The sequence below is a fragment of the Furipterus horrens genome, unplaced genomic scaffold (assembly GCF_987537825.1).
Source record: "Furipterus horrens unplaced genomic scaffold, mFurHor1.1.pri manual_scaffold_12, whole genome shotgun sequence".
NCBI classification, from domain to species: Eukaryota; Metazoa; Chordata; class Mammalia; order Chiroptera; family Furipteridae; genus Furipterus; species Furipterus horrens.
The window spans coordinates 56,291,984-56,310,155 of record NW_028327182.1 but is presented as its reverse complement, the minus strand read 5'-3'; the positions used below and the strand labels follow the sequence as shown (position 1 = coordinate 56,310,155).

Genomic DNA, 18,172 nt, shown 5'->3' with positions numbered 1-18,172 from the left:
TTGTATTTTTTTTAACTCTTGCTTTAAATTTTAAGTAGTAAAGGTTTATTTCAGATGCCAAAAGTTAGGACTATATTTAATTTTTTCAGAAAACTGAGTGGAATAACTTATTTGCTTTGACACCATCTATCTACACCTGTGAGACACTTAACTAGGCCAGAGTCATTACCTTGATACATGAGCATCTGGGAGGTGTACACCCACTGAGCTCTTAATATCCAGAAAGAAATATATACTGTTTACTGCAGTAGGCTTACAAAATTACACATTATATTAGGACAGTAAATGTCACAACTATATTGGGTTGCAAAAATAGTTTATTAAAAATAGAGGTGAAATATTGCCTAAAATCCTCATAAAATAAATTTCTACTTTCATCTTTAAAAGCTTCCCCATTAATTAAAAATCTTTCCTTGAATTCCCTAAGAATCTATATAAATCATCTACTTCCAGGAAACTCTCCATTAAGTTTATACTCAAATCTAGATGTTAAAAATGGTGTTGTTTCCCCAAATGCTAGTAGCATATATCTTTGGCAATTTCACACCATCTTCTATGCCTATTTTCTACTCTTGCCTTATATGTATCCCTTATAGCTTAACACTTAATCAGGCTCAACCCTCCAAGTTCCTATACTTCTCATTTAAATGAAGACTTAGTTTCGAGTCTGATTATGCTGCCTGTGCACTGACAAACTATTCCCAAAATCAGCTGATTTATTTGATAAACTTAATCATTAATATTTTAATTAGCTTAAGTAGTATGAATTTAAAATCAATTTCTGAGTTATAGTAAAGATAAAAGCAAACTCACCTGGAAGCTAACAGAATAAGTATAGGCAATTTTGATCTCTCCAGAAGCCTTGTTACTTATATCCATGGGGGGTCCAGAGCAGTCTGGTTTATCTATATGGGTATGTTTGAAACTGTGGGAAGAAACATTTTGGCAAGATGCTGATAAAATAGATTTTAAAAATGGGGTAAAGTAAAGGTTAGAGATTTTGTATGTATTTCACAATGCTGCTGATAATCGAAGGTGAAATTATTCATGTCACACTTAATAGTATAAACATTTGCTTCATGCAAATAATGGGCTTAGTTATAAGAATGTGTACAAATTATTACTCTAAATTAGAAACAACCTTTTGAAAACACTACAATTGAAAAGCATTAAATAATCTTAAAACAAACAAACAAACAAACACTGACAGAGTTCAAATTAACTGTCATCTTATTATGGTATGCATTTCTTTGCCACCAGTGAAACAGCTAATTCAGTTGGTGGGGAAGGGGGGAGGGGTCGTGTGTCATATAAAAAGCAGAATACTAAATCAAAAAAGGATCTCACAAATAACTGATAGGTACTTTCACACTACAAAGATTGACAAGCTAAAGAGATGCCCTTTTAATAACTTATCACATACTGGCATCTAACAATGCATGGAGACTTTCAAAATGACAGCACAATTCAGCTCATTTGGGCTTCTGATGAGAGGTCAGGTTGCAAACATCTGAGGCAATGCTTTTCCATTGTAAAAGGGAACTCTGTCCCAACCACCTCACAATCTCCATTCTGAGCTGACATGGAAAAGCTGTCAAAACTTCCTGACTGAAAAACAAAACAAAAAGGCACACTGGCTTGACTACTTTATCAGACAGGAAAAAACCTCATAACTCAGTAAAAAATCATTCCAAAGGTAGTTTTAGTAAAATCAATCCTGAAATGCCAGATTATATGCTAGAATAGTGATTAAGGAAAAAGTTAATTAGACCCAAAGTATTTATTCCTTGGATTTAAATTTCACTTATATTTATTTACTTTTTATGTTTATATAATTAGTTACCTTTTAGGTTCAAGTTTAGCAGCCACTAATCTTGCTCCCATGGACCCCGTTTCAACAACATGGTAGTATATTTTGATGTCAACATGGTTGAAGATGTAAAATGTATCTCTTTCATGGAATTCTGACTGTGGAACAGAACTTAAAATTAAAGGTAGAAAACTGGCTATATATGCATCAAAACATTAAAAAACTTTAAAGTGAGTCACAAGAAGCAGGAAAATTTAAGCTTGGACAGGATTTTAATCTTTCCTCATAAAAATATTCAAGTTTTAAGCTTTAACTCTTTATATACCAAAACTAATTGGCAGAGATACAAATTACACTTCTTTAATGTTTTAATTCTCACCTAAGACTTATAAATTATTCAAGTGTCCCTGGTCAACTCTCACAAAAGCATTAATCAATATAACCAGTTTCATGATCAAGCTCATGCTAACTTCTACCAAGTCGTAGTCATTAAGAGATTAAATCAGGGTGATGTGATAACACAAACTTTAATTTAAAATATATCCCCAATAATTTTAATTACTTTCTATATTAATGTTTTCACCTTATTATTCTGTTTTAAAGTATAAAAGAGTGGACTCAAAGACAGATACATTTTTTAAAAAGGTATAAAACCAAACTTTCACAATACAATATTTTATAGACTTAAACTTTCAATAGAAATTTCATGGAATTTTGGCACTGCACTATCTACATATTTTTAGATATAAGGTTTATGAATCTAACTTTTAAGAAAATCAGAACATACAAAGTCCTAGCCCTTAGCATAGTGCTTAGCATATACCAGACACTCTCAGCAAATGCTCAACTAAATCTGAATTATTTTTGTTCTAGATTATTTTTGTTCTAGAGTTAAATTTGTACACTGTTAATCTGATTTAGGTTTAAGATCTATGTAGCTGTACTTTTTGGAACATATAAACAGTTTTTTCTGGTAAAGACTGAGTCCTTCTACCAAAAAGCCATGTTTTAAAAAGAAGGATGGAGTTTATCACAAACTTACACTAATAACACAGGCATCTTTGGCATGGCCTTTATCTGTAATGTAACAGCCAATAGGAAATCCAGGATTACAGAACCTCTGACCATCTTCAACATCATAACACCACGTTACAGGCATATTATCCACAATCCTATACACAAATAAAAATCAAGTTAGAAATCACTAAAAACGACAAAGAATTACTGCTCAAACATGTCATCATTTCATAAAATTTAAATGTCTATAAATGCCTTAAAATGTCAAAACTACAAAGAATTTTAATGAAAACGTGGTATTTCACAATAGCATTGTTAATATCTGATACACTGTAGTGAAGAAAAAACTTTACAGCTGAAACTGTAAATGTATGTAGGAAAGAACACTCAATTAATTAATTTATTGCAATTGCTAAATAATATCATTATCTAGACACCTAAGTATAATTTACCATTAGCAGAACACTCAAAAGCTCTAATAGGTACAAAGCAATATATCTATTTCCTCAGGAAAAATTTATACAACAGTATAGAAGCAAATGTCCTTTATTACTCAAGCAATTCAATAATCACAGGATATGGGAAGATATCCAACTTAAGGGCCAGGTGAAGAAGTGAAAATATAGTATTATTGATTAAAACTGTAAATCCCAGTAATAGCGCAAAGAAAAAATGCGATAAAGCTAGAGAAACAAATCTTACAAGTTCTATAGTGAAAAAATATTTAAATAAAAAAGGGTAAAAGTAAAGAATAAAGTTCTGTAGCACTGTATAACTACATTAAAGTCTGAGCATGTGGTCCCCTATGACCAGAGCACACTGCAGGATGTAAATAAAAAAAATTACTAAAAATATACTAGCAGTATTACAGTCAGAAGACAACACTCCAGGGCATGTTTTATTTGTTAATTAATGTATGCCTTAGGAAGTAAAATTATGACTTTATATTCCCTCAAGGTAAACATTAATGGCCTAGTAAAACATGTCTCATCACATTTAAATGCTATTTAATAGTACCCAATGTACCAAGTTTTAGAAACACCTATACTATTAAATCACTTATTATTATAACCAGCAGACTAGTGGTTTCCATAAAAACACTGTAAGATATTAGAAGCATTAAAGCAATACTCTATAATATAAATAATTCAGATTTTCTGGAGGCCTAACAAATTGGTTAATTGCTTTAATTTTTTAGAGGGTAAAGTTCAATCAATGAACATATATTAGCAATGTATTAAATATAATATCTGTGCTATCATATCAGAGAAAGTACCACATAAAAATCATAGTGCTAGTTATATAATGAGAAATTAAGTAGCATCTTAGGTTTTTTTAAAAAGCAAATATCCTAAATTTATTTATCTAATGACTTGACGCAATAAATCTTTGCTGGTGATAGAAAGCATTTAAAAAGAAACCAATAAACCCTTGGAAACAAATATATGAAAACTTAAAGAATATAATTTTTAATTACTGCCTTGCTTGCTAAGTGAGGGAGCAGTAGCAATTTGAATTTATAGAACAAAAAATACTAACACCATATTTTTAATCTGATATAGTAAAAAAGAATATAAGGACAGGGCTCAAAAAGATAAAGGTTGAATGACTGGCCCAAATTTTTTTACCATTAAGAACTCCTTTCCATTATTTCCCTCTACACACCATGGATTCCATTTGAAGAGATTTCTATCAATCAAGCTTCATTTATTAATAACTCACTTTCCTATTAAATTATTTAAGTTCCCAGAATTTCTGATTAGAATAGAATATCCCACATTGCTAAAATATATTCAGATAATTGCAATCAAAAGGAAAGAAAAGTTGGCATCTAAGTTATTCTATGTAGCTTTAACATGAGCAAAATCTGTTAGGATTTTGAATTGTTAAAAATAGCACATCATCTCCCTTTGCTAGCTTGGTGGGATTCAGGATTGGAATTCACTAGACAAAATCTTCAAAGAGTCCTGGCCAGTGTGGCTCAGTTGGTTGGAGTGCTGTCCCATAAACCAAAAGATGAGGGCACATACCTAGGTTGCGGATTCAGTCCCTGGTCAGGGAGCTTACAAGAAGCAACCAATTGATGTTTCTCTCCCTCCCTATCCCTCTCAAAAAAAAAAAAAAAAAAAAAAAAATCAGCATGTTCTTGGGTAAAGATTAAAAAAAAAAATCTTCAAAGACTCTTTTCTAAGAAGTTATAGTCTGGTGGTTCTATGATACTAAGAAAATTTAAGTGCTCTGATAACTAGACAAAAAATTATACTTTTATAAAATGTCACAAAGACTTGGAAACACAGGCAAGAAGTATAATCACAAACCATGAATAGTTGAATTCAAATGTCTGGTGCTGTTATCAATATACTAGTCAGTCTCGAGTCAAGAAGTAACTTATGTTACTAAAAGAGTAAGCCAAGAAGTTCCTCAAATAATGTTCTAAAGTCACAATTAAGAATTAAAAGTACCCATCAACTTGGACTTAAAAAATTACCTATTTTCTATTCTATTCTCTATGATGAGAATAAGTTGATACATTAACTAAGTGAAGCAGAGAGAGCCAACCTATTCAGATGCAGTGTTCAAAACACTGGTGATAAGAATGCTCAGAGAACTCATTAAGTATGACAAATGCATAACGAAAGAAATGAAGGCTACACTAAGTGAAAGAAAGAAAAATCCACAGGGATCCAATAGTGAAGGGAAGAACAAGGGTTCAAGTCAATGACTTGGAACATAAAAAGAAATAGTCAACCAGCACAGAATGAAGAAACATGAACTCAAAAAAAAAAAAAAAGAGGAGAGAAGACTGAGATATCTTCAGAAGGGCCAACATCCAAATCATAGGGATGCTGGAAGGAGAAGAGGATGAGCAAGAAATTGAAAAATTATTTGAAAAAATAATGGAGGAAAACTTCACTAATTTGGCGAAGGAAATAGACATAGAAATCCAGGAAGCACAGAGTACCAAACAAGTTGGACCCAAAGAGAAACACACCAAGACACATCATAATTAACCCTTTGAGTGCCAGTGTTGCTGTGAGTGACGCTGACAAATTTTCCCAAAAGTGCCAGCGTCGCTCCCAGCAACTTTTTTTGATAGCTATGAATGTAAATAACAATGGAATAATTCATATTTGATGTTTGGTTTTCTTTTTTGTACCTCAGGTTATATATTGATATAATTTTTTCTCATGTTGATCCAAATTTCGAATGACGCATGGCACTCAAAGGGTTAAATGCCAAAGACTGAAAGAGACACTTAAAAGCAGCAAGAGAGAAGAGAGTTACCTACAAAGGAGTTCCCATAAGGCCATCAGTTGATTTCTCAAAAGAAATCAAGAAGGCAAGAAGGGATTGGCAAGAAGTATTCCAAGTGATGAAAAGTAAGGACCCATAACCAGGACTACGTATTCTATCCAGCAAAGCTATCATTTAGAATGAAAGGACAGATAAAGTATTTCCCAGACAAGGTAAAGCTAAAGGAAGTCATTATCACCAAGCCATTATTATATGAAATGTTAAAGGGACTTATTTAAGAAAAAGAAGATCAAAACTATGAACAGTAAAATGACAGCAAACTCACAACTATTAACAACTGAATCTAAAAAAACAAAAATGAACTAAGCAAACAACTAGAACAGAAACAGAATCATAGATATGGAGATCATATGGAGGGTTATTAGTGGGGAGGGGGAAGGGGGAGAATGGGGGAAAAGGTACAGGGATTAAGGAGCATAATTGGTAGGTACAAAATAGACAGGGGGATGTTAAGAATAGTATAGGAAATGGAGAACCCAAAGAACTTACATGCATGACCCATGGACATGAACTAAATGGGGCAACTGCTGGATGGTAACAGGGTACCGGTAGGAGAGAAGCAAAGGGAATAAAAACTGGGACAACTATATAATAGCATAATCAATAAAATATAATTTAAAAATAAAAATGTATACACACTTTCATATACCTGCATATGTACAGAAAACCTGGAAACAAACATAAGAAATAACTATGCTACCTTTGGTGGACAGAGAAGACTTTTACTTTTTATTTAATATTTTCTGCACTGCTTATGTTTTTTCACAGTCTTGTATTTATTGCTTTATAAGTTAGAATACAAATATACTCTTCCCAAGATATTTCAGTGCAAAGGTTAACAAGATGTGCTGCATTCATAACAAAATTCCATAATACAAAACAACTTTTTAAGGTCTTTTAGATTTTTAAAGGTTCATGCTTTTTTATCCCTGTCAACTCTGTCATCTATGCTCAAAATCAAATTACACAGTAAAAACTTTCTGAAATAAGTCAAGGACAGAAATACACTCAACTCAGAGTTCAAATAAATTCATCAAAGTGAATCGACATTTTCCAAGTGTGTAATAAACTGATTTAAGGACTAAAGCCCCTGCCTACACTAGTATCACAAATACTACACTGTGCATTTGTGATATGGCTTAGACTTTTTTGTTAATGGTTTCAGAATTGAAATCATAAACTTTTCAGATTCAACTATAAAATCATTATTCATCAGCATTTTTCCAGTTTATTTTTATTTTTTGGCAGAATATTTAAGTTTGCAACTGATATACCTATCATAAATTGTTTAATAAATTGTACTAACAAATGCTTTCTAACTTTGCAGATTTTAAATTATTGATTTTTCTTGTTATTGAGCATTTTATCATCAAAATAGTACCTATGTTACCTGCACCATAAATTAGTTAAAAATATTTCTAAGTACTTTACTGTGAGGAAGTTACTGAAGAGCTTTTCTATTACCTTTAGGAGTAAGAATCTATCTAGACAGTACTCTAACAGAGGATAGAAGAGAAAGTTAAAAATCAGCTGCAGGCCTTATGTGTCATTCTTTTATTTGATCAACAAATGAGCAGCTATTAGAGAAAACGGAGGTGAATGGGGCTAATATGAAAATGGAAGAACTGAGCTTTAAATCTGATTCTGAAGGCTGTAAAGAAGGATTTGAAGCAAAGAGAAAACACCAAGTGAAATTTCAATTACTTATAAACAAACAAATGTATCCCAAGGTACATCAACTCAGCAATTAAGTAATATTCTCACAATAGCTTAGAGGAAAAAAGCTTTTGGCTTACCAAAAACCAAAGAAATGAGAGAGAGGAGACTTTTAAGTTCCTGTTTGCACTAAGGGTCAGATGAGAAAGAATCTGACATGAGCCTTCCGGCCAGGATGGAGCCATAGGTAAAACACACTTTGCCACCTTCCACAACAATGAGAAGAAATACTACTACCTCAAGACTAAAAACAACCAGAACTACCAGAAAATTGAACTGCATGAAGTCGGAAAAAACAAAGACATAAAGAAGCAATACTCATCCAGGAAATGTTCAGGACTTCCAGCCAAGATGGAGGCGTAGGTAGTCACGCTGCATCTCCCTTCACAACTAAGAAGGAATACATATACCTCAAAAATTATAAAAATTAATCAGAAGTTCCAGAAAATTGAATGGAAGAAAAGTCCAACTAAGAAATAAAGAAGACATACTCATCCAGACAGGTAGGAAGTGCAGAGCCAGGGAGGAGAGGAAGCAGGATGGTGCTCCAGCAGCCGCGGCAGCTGCAGCACTGGCAGCACCCAGGCAGTGAGACCTGCAGCAGTGCCCTCAGCAGAAGTGGGATGGTGACACCAGCAGCGACATCTCAGTGGCTGGGACTGGTTGGTGGGAAAGTGCAGTCACACATTCAAAAAGTCAGGAAGGAAACCTTTAGAACCACCGCAGCCCCAGACCAGACCGCGCAGCTCATGGTTTCGCTGCCAGAGGAAAATACAGTAGACCCTCTCTATATTGCGGTTCACTTATCATGGCCTCACTGTATTGTGGGATTTTTAAAAACATTATATTTAATTATTTAACGTGGATTTTTTGCTATATCGCGGGATTTTGCGGTACTGTATATGTATGTTGTTAAAGTTATGTAAGTTTAAGAGTGTAGAATATGTTTAAGAACATACGTAGTGTTAATAAAAGTGTGGAAAAGGTTAATAAGGGAGTGGGAAAGGTTAATAAGAGACTGGGAACGGTTTATAAGTGTGTGAGAAGGGTTTACAGAGTCTTAAAATATATATATGTGTGTGTGTGTGTGTGTGTGTGTGTATATATATATATATATATATATATATATATATCTCGTTGTCGGCAGCCGTCCGTCTCGAGAGACGATGGTGTAGCTTCTTAAGAGTCTATCTGCACCGCCGAGAATGGCTGTGCAGTCCGACTCGGGAGTGACACGGTATCTGTCGCCTCCCGTGTTGAATCGACATCTTACGATGACGCTGGAGTGTCCTCTCCAGTGAAGCTGAAGCTACAGAGCCTGGGCAGGGTGATATGGAGGGTCTGCTGTTGCCCATGCAGCAGACCCCCCCTCTCTTCGCAGCTGAAGGGTCCAAGGGAAAGACGGAGTCAATACAGCTTGGCTTCAGGTGCGCCGCAGGAGTTGCCGGTGTTGACTACAACGTCAAACCGCCTTAGGGACTCCGGCTCCGGATTTTCTGTCAGGGTTTACTCCCTTAGCCTTTCCCCTGAAGAGGTATGCCGCAAGGCAGCGGAGGTTTTTTGGAGTCAGAGTTTTCCTTCTCTGATGTGCCCTGACTGGAAGATCGAACCAGCGACACTTAGCTCGCAGGCCGATGCTCAATCCACTGAGCCAAACCAGCCAGGGCCATTTAGTACATATATATATATTACCTCTTCAGGGGAAAGGCTAAGGGAGTAAACCCCGACAGAAAATCCGGAGCCGGAGTCCCTAAGGCGGTTTGACGTTGTAGTCAACACCGGCAACTCCTGCGGCACACCTAAAGCCAAGCTGTATTGACTCTGTCTTTCCCTTGGACCCTTCAGCTGCGAAGAGAGGGGGGGTCTGCTGCATGGGCAACAGCAGACCCTCCATATCACCCTGCCCAGGCTCTGTAGCTTCAGCTTCACTGGAGAGAACACTCCAGCGTCATCGCAAGATGTCGATTCAACACGAGAGGAGACAGATACCGTGTCACTCCCGAGTCGGACTGCACAGCCATTCTCGGCGGTGCGGATAGACTCTTAAGAAGCTACACCATCGTCTCTCGAGACGGACGGCTGCCGCCGCCGACGACAATATGTACTAAAATAAATGTAAGGTTCCTACTTCACGGATTTTCACTTATGGGGTGTGTTTATCTAGAACGTAATACCCATGATAAATGAGGGAATACTGTAAAGCCACATTACTTCTGACTGTTAAAGCCAGTGGGTGTTGGGGCAGCAGAGGGATCTCCCCATCCCTCAGCAGAGGCCCTTTGTTTAGTGGAAAAGGGGCAAGTGCTGAGCAGGCAGCAATGTACCCTCTCAGACCCCTCCCTAGCAGGCAGTGCCACAACGTGGTAACACCAGTCCCCCCATTCTGATGAATAACTAAGGCTCCGCCCCTTACAATGTAACAGGTTCAACAACCTTATCCAAGATACAGAGGCAAACACAGGAGGCTGTCAAGTTGAGGAGACAGAGAAGTAATGCCCAAAGGAGGGGGCAGATCAAGGTTCCAGTGGGAGAACCAAGCAATGAGGAGATACCAACCTAACAGATGCACAGTTCAAAACACTGGTAATAAGGATGTTCACAGGTGTGACAGACAAGATTAATCAGGACAGGGAAGAAATGAAGGTGGATTTCCGGCCAAGATGGAGGTGTAGACAGAGACACTGCGTCTCCCTCCACAACTAAGAAGGAACACAACTACCTCAAAACTAGAGACAACCAGAAGTTCCAGAAAATGAAGCTGCATGGAAGTCCAACAAACAAAGATATAAAGAACAAATACTCATCCAGACAGGTAGGTAGGGCAGAGCCGGGTGGAGAGGACGAGGTGTGGTGGTGGCAGCAGCAGCAGTAGCAGCAGCGGCAGTGGCAGGCCAGCGGAAAACGCAGCCACACATTTTAAAAAGTTGGGAGGAACACCTGGGGAGCTTTGCCAGCCCCAGACCAAGCCCCGCAGCTCACCGTACCAGCGCTGGGGAAAATAAGAGCCTCATTGCTTCTGTCTGTCCAAACCAGTGGGGGCTGGGGCGGAGAAAGAAACTTCTGGTCTCTCAGTAGAGTCGACTTGTTTGAAGGGCCCCCATGGTCCTAGAACGTCTGCAGACCCAACCACTCTGGGAACGACAGCCAGGGTTAGAGCTAGAGAGGCACCAGTCACATATGGAGGTGGGAGAGGTGCCTGGAAGAGGGGCAAGTGCTGAGCGGGTGGCATTGTTTCCTCTCGGACCCCACCACCCCACAGAGCGCCACAACATGGTGAAACGGGTCACCCTGTACTGACAAATACCTAAGGCTCTGCCCCGTACAACATAACAGGAACGACAGCTTACCTAAGACACAGAGGCAAACCAACATAGGAACCTGTCAAGATGAGGAGACAGAGAAGTATGGCCCAAAAGAGGGAATGGATCAAGGTTCTGGTGGGAAAACAAAGCAATGAAGAGATAGCCAACCTAACAGACAAGGAGATAGCCAACCTAACAGATGAAGAGTTCAAAACACTGGTGATAAAGATGCTCACAGGCTTGGCAGATATGCTTAAGTATGGCAAACACATAAAGGAAGTGAAGGCTATGCTAAGTGAAACAAAGGAAAATCCCCACCAAACCAATGGTGAAGGGAAGGAAACCGGGGTTCAAATCAATGATTTGGAACATAAGGAAGAAATAAACAGTCAACCAGTACAGAACGAGGAAACAAGAATTGAAAAAATGAGGAGAGGCTTAGGAACCTCTGAGACAACTTTAAACGTGCCAATATCCGAATCACAGGGGTGCCGGAAGGAGAAGAGGAAGAGCAAGAAATTGAGGCTTATGTGAAAAAATAATGAAGGAAAACTTCCCAAATTTGGTGAAGGAAATAGACATATAAGTCCAGGAAGCACAGTGTCCCAAAGAAGCTAGACCCAAAGAGGACCACACCAAGACACATCATAATTAAAATGCCAAAGTTTCAAGATAAAGAGAGAATCTTAAAAGCAGCAAGAGAAAAGCAGAGTTACAATATTCCCTCACTTATCATGGGTATTACGTTCTAGAGCCCCCCTGCGATAGGTGAAAATCCGCGAAGTAGGAATCTTACATTTACGTTAGTATTTATATATATTTTAAGGTTTTATAAACCCTTCCCACACACTTATAAACCATTCTCAGCCCCTTATTAACGTTTCCCACTCCCTTATTAACCTTTCCCACACTTTTATAAACACTACTTATGTTCATAAACATATTCTACACTCTTAAACCTACGTAACTTTAACAACATACGTATACAGTACCGCAAAATCTCACAATACAGCCAAAAATCCACGATAATGAAACATAGTATTTTTAAAAATTCTGCGACACAGTGAGGCTGCGAAAAGTGAACCACAATATAGAGAGGAACTACTTTACTTATAAAGGGGTGCCTATAAGACTCTCAGCTGATTTCTCAAAAGAAACTTTGCAGGCACGGAGGGACTGGCAAGAAGTAATCCAAGTGATGAAAAGCAAGGACCTACAACCAAGACTAGTCTATCCAGCAAAGCTATCATTTAGAATGGAAGGGCAGATAAAGTGCTTCCCAGAAAAGGTAAAGCTAAAGGAGTTCATCATTATTATTATATGATATGTTAAAGGGACTTATTTAAGAAAAAGATCAAAACTACGAACACTAAAATGACAACAAACTCACAACTATCAACAACTGAATCTAAAAATAGAAACAAAATCCAACTAAGCAAAGCAGAATAGGAACAGAGTCATGGGTATGGCGATCACTTGGAGATTTATCAGCTGGGAGGGGAAGGGGGAGAAATGGGAAAATGGTGCAGGGATTAAGAAGCACAATTGATTGGTACAAAATAGACAGGGGGAAGTTAAGAATAATATAGGAAAGCGTAAAGCCAAAGAACTTATGTGCACGACCCATGGACATGAACTAAGTGGGGTGCGATTGCTGGAGGGAAGGGGGTGCTTGGCGGAGGAGAGCAAAGGGAAAATAAAATTGGGACCAGAACAAAATAAGCAATAAAATATACTTAAAAAAAAAGAAAAGATATGAAGGCTATAGTAGTGAAACGAAGGAAAATCCACACGAAACTAATGGTGAAGGAAAGGAAACCATGTCAAATCAATGATTTGGAACATAAGGAAGAAATAAACAATCTACCAGTACAGAAGGAGGAAACCAGAATGAAAAAAATGAGGAGAGACTTAGGAACCTCTGGGACAACTTTAAACGTTCCAACATCCAAATCACAGAGGTGTCAGAAGGAGAAGAGGAAGAGCAAGAAATTAAAAAATTATTTGAAAAAATAATGAAGGAAAACTTCCCTAATTTGTTGAAGGAAATAGACATATAAGTCCAGGAAGCAGAAAGAGTACCAAACAGGCTGGACCCAAGAAGGACCACACCAAGACACATCATAATTAAATGCCAAAGACTAAAGATAAAGACAGAATCTTAAAAGCAGCAAGAGAGAAGAAGAGAGTTACCTACAAAGGAGCTCCCATAAGAAACTTTGCAGGCAAGAAGGGACTGGCAAGAAGTACTCAAAGTAATGAAAAGCAAGGAACTACAACCAAGATTACTATATCTGCAAAGCTCTCATTTAGAATTGAAGGGCAGGTAAAGTGCTTTCCAGACAAGGTAAAGAAAGCTAAAGGAGTTCATCATCACCAAGCCATTATTATGTGAAATGTTATAGGGACTTATTTAAGAAAAAGAAGATCAAAACTATGAACAGTAAAATGACAGCAAACTCACAACTATCAACAACTGAATCTAACAAATAAAACCAAAAACAAACTAAGCAAACAAACAGAATAGAAACAGAATCATAAATGTGGAGATCATTTGGAGGGTTATCAGCTGGGAGGGGGAAGGGGAGCAAATGGGGAAATAATGTAGGGATTAAGAAGCATAATTGGTAGGCTCAAAATAGGGGGATGTTAAGAATAGTACAGGAAAGTGTGAAGCCAAAGATCTTATAAGCATGACCCAGGAACATGAACTAAGAGGAGACGAATTGCTGGAGGGTAGGGGTTTAAATGGGCAGAGGGGAGCAAAGGTAAAAGAAATTGGGACAACTTAATAGCCTAACCAATAAAATATACTAAAAACAATAAAAAATAAAAAACAAAAAAAGAAAAAAAGAATCTGACATGAACACTATGTGCAAGTTTCCTTCCTTCTAACAGAGCTCTGCTATGAGAAACTCATTTCTGTATGATTCAGGTGTGTATACTACTCAGATCTGATTAATCAGAGTGAATCCCTCTAATCACAGACTCGTACATGAACGGACATGTGACCAAAGGTTGCCACTCTTTATGACTTTTTTTGTTCTATGTGTATGGAAAGCAGGAGAGAAAAGAACTAAGGGGACAAGCAATTATGAGTCACTCCAACCATATTATTTGAGCCATAGGATCTGGTCATGTCCAAACTGAGATCAATGGTTCCTAACCTCTCTGAATGTGGGCAAATGAGTCAATCTGAGACACTGGTAGGATAAACATTCAAAAGGAACTTCATGAATACAGTCATCCTGATCACCAGGTGCAGCACTTTATACTTTTTAGAAGAGGCAAAACATGTAAACCAGAAACCCACATACAATAAAAACATTTGTTGGCAAACATCTAGAAGAATAACAACTGTTATATTTGAAAAGTTGGGTTTTGATAGTTTGAATACTGCATAATACGTAAATACTACTTTGTAAGCAGAAAATGTCTCTTAGGAGCTTTTGATTATGACACAAATTGGTAAAAATCTTGTTAATGTTATATAGTGTTTCTAAAATAAATAACAAGTTACACAAAATATAAATATTTTATTTGAAGTAGATGCTATTTATCAAACATCAAACAAAAGTTAAATTTTGTTTTCTAATGGTCTTTCTCATGGTGTACAAGCATAAAATAACAGTATTTTTCTAGAAGATTGATCCGGTACTTTCCCCAAAGCATAACTACGTTTCTGTTAACTATATATAAATAAAAGAAGTGCTCTATGTACCGAAACAACTACCAGATATTAAAGTAATCTAAGCATAATTAAGAGATAATACTTTAAGCTGTCAACCTCAGCAATCCTCTTGCAAGAAAATCATTATTTCATGTTTATACTGATAACCAAAAGAGGAAATCAATTAATAGGTTATATCTTATAGAGTCAATGAAGTAATTTATACATTCAGTGAAACAGGTTTCATCTTGAAAAGGAAGAAGTCAAAAATCCAAAATCTCCATGTCTTACCAGTGATGTTGATAATTCAGTAGCATGCTTTTTTTCAAGAATTCTAACTTTTGTTTGTCTTCGGCTTTCTCTGTATGATATGTTTTTGTACAAACAAGCTTACAGGTCTCCTCCTTATTAAATGTAAACTGTATTAAAATGAAGAGAAAGCAAATTAATTAAAAATACCGAGTTCCTTTACACCTATACCATAGAGTAAAAATATTGGTCCCATTAATTACTTAAGTGCATTAATATTGATAACAACATTTAAAAATTTGTCATAGCTCAATCAGATTTAAAATCACTCTTACTGTTTTTCTAAAAACTTATCACCTAACCAATATCATCCCAATAAATTCAATAAAAATTTTGTAAATTAAAAAATTATCATCTTCCTTTAGATTAGTAAAAGTTATTTTTATTTTTGATCATTGCAATCAAGCCACCTTCTAAATTTAAATGAGACCTAGAAGGCAAAAAACAAAAAATAAACAAAAAACCCTACATGTAGCATAAGATGGTACATGAGTTTCTCCATAGTAATGTCTTCTGACAATGTTTTGGAAATTATGGATTTTAAGGCTTTCTATTACAGTAATAAATAGACAAGTGTTTATGGACCTATATTCATTTGGTGGATATATGTTATGTTTATTGTCCCCTCCCGCCAGGTAATGGAGATTCAACAATGAATAACATGGACTGTGATGTTACACAGGTCAAATTTAGATCTAAAATCAGGGTAAACATTATTTTTTACTCATATTTGAAATAATTTGCCAATTTTCAGGGTCTTATCTAATAATAAAGTTGACACAAATAGTAAAGTTGAAACAAAAATTGATAATTTTTAAACCCAAAGTTTAAAAACTAAGGATTCGTCCAATTTTGGAGTCTAGCATTTATTTCATGTGTGTAAAAATAATGATATTCACAACATTTATATAATGTAGGTTTACTTCATCAAGATCCATGTATGCCTTAATTTAAAAAATATATTTCCTAGTATTCAAAAGGCTGTAATTTACTGAAATAACTATATATAGTCCATAATTGTGTGCATTTTTAAAATTTGAACTTCATTACATGGGGTAAAACAAAAACCAACCTGCATATGTTTCACTTCTAAGTAGTCCATCCTTTTATATAATTTATTAAAAACCCTATACCAGTTTCTGTGCACCAGGCTGAGAAATGTTTCCAGTGTGGCCCACTGCTGCCACCTATCTGCCAAAAGTTTTGTTCTGGCTGCATTACTAGTTCTGTAAGTACAGCAATCTTTGTGCAAATTATTTAACTTTTTTTTACCTTATATAAACCTTATAGGTTCCTTTTTAAAGAGTGGAAATTTAAAAAACAACAGTTTACATAGTAAGGAATCAGAGGGATAGGTGTCAAACTTAAATTAACCAGAAACAGACATCATAAGTTATACCAAAAGTGGCATATCTTACACCTCAATCCAATGCTCACTGGGTTTAGGCAAGTCACTTGTATATTTTAATTGTGAATGAAAATAACCAAAAGATGATATTTAATCATGATTATCTCACATAATCTTCCCAACAATCCTAAGAGGTAGTCTCCTTATTGAATCCTCATCATCCTGACCTATTAACACAGAGTGCCCGAAGGCTCAGTCCTTGTAATTCTTCTCTTCACTAGGTATACCGACTCCCTTGGCGATCTCATCAATTTCTGGTTTTAAATACCATCTATGCACTGATATTAGACTGAACCCCTCCTCTGAACTCTAGTCACATATATTCAACTGTTAACATCTTTACTTGATGCCTAATATATGTACACCTCACACCATGTCCAAAACTCTTTCCCATCCCCCTCAAACCTGCTCTTTCCACAGACTTCCCCATCTTAGAAAACAGAAACTCCAACCGCACCCGCCCCCAATCACATCCCTCAGCAAATTCTGGTGGTCTCATCTTCAAAATATAGCCAATTTCTGAGACTCTGACCACTTCACAATCCCTACCTCTTTGGCCTGAGCTATTATCACGCCATACATCATCAATGATTGTGAGAGCCTCCTAAAGGATCTCCTGGCTTCTCTTCTCTTCCATGGTCTATTCTCAACACAACCACCCTACTGATGCTGTTAAATGTAAGCTGACTCTAAACTCTCCAATACTAAACATTTCACTCTGATGTGGAGTCAAAGTCTTAACAGTGGCCTATGAGTCACTAGATGTTGTAATTCTGTTACTTCTTTGCTGTCATTTCCTATTGTTCTCTATCGTGCTCACCCGCTTGAGTTGCACAAACTTTTTTCTGTACTTTGAATACACAAGGCAAGTTCACACTGGGGATCTTGGCATTTGCTGCTCTCTACCTGGAACATCTTCCCCTCAGATATTTACATGGCTCACTTCCTCACTTGCTTCAGCTTTTTTGCTCAAATGTCGCCTTAGTGAGACATTCTTCGGCCTGTTTAAAATTACAAATTCTCCAACCACCTTCCCTGATTTATTTTCAATAGTTTTTTACACAAGCAATTAATACACTATATATTACTATATATTTCAGTAATCATTTTTTTTCCTTCTCACCATCAGCATTTAAGATCCACCAGGGCAGAGATTTTTGTCTTGTTTAAAGCTATAACCCACACCGACCACAGCACATGAAAGGCATTTAACAGATGTGTTAACTAGTGAATGACTGAATATGAGTGGTTAAACTGGAAAGTTCATGATCCTATGAAATGTGGCTCCAGCTTCAGATAACACATTCAATGTCTTACACTGTTGTTTTTCTGACCTCCACTGAAATCACAGATAAAAGATGCTAAAGCAGATTTGGGGTTTTGTCTGGTTGCTAGTTGTTACCATTACTTTTGCTGCAGATCTAAAATAAGGCAAAATTCTTTGAAAATAAAGGACAAAATAATTAATACTATTTGCCTTTAACCTTTGGCATTTTAATTATGATGTGTCCTGGTGTGGGCCTGTTTGTGTTCATCTTGTTTGAGACTCTCTGTGCTTCCTGGACTTATATGTCTCTTTCCTTCACCAAGTTAGAGAAGACAAAGAGAGAATGTTAAAAACAGCA

At 36.5% G+C, this 18,172-nt stretch overlaps 1 protein-coding gene across 1 annotated transcript in view; it reads right to left on the bottom strand.

The window, feature by feature from the left end:
- TM9SF2 (transmembrane 9 superfamily member 2) overlaps window positions 1–18,172 on the bottom strand; it is an 86,970-nt gene that overhangs the window by 40,490 nt on the left and 28,308 nt on the right. Inside the window, exons 4-7 of the mRNA XM_090258963.1 lie at window positions 15,122–15,249; window positions 2,853–2,982; window positions 1,844–1,968; window positions 814–925 (exon numbers count right to left, since the gene is read on the bottom strand). Coding sequence (XP_090115089.1) covers window positions 814–925; window positions 1,844–1,968; window positions 2,853–2,982; window positions 15,122–15,249 — 495 coding nt within the window. The remainder of the gene's footprint in view (window positions 1–813; window positions 926–1,843; window positions 1,969–2,852; window positions 2,983–15,121; window positions 15,250–18,172) is intronic.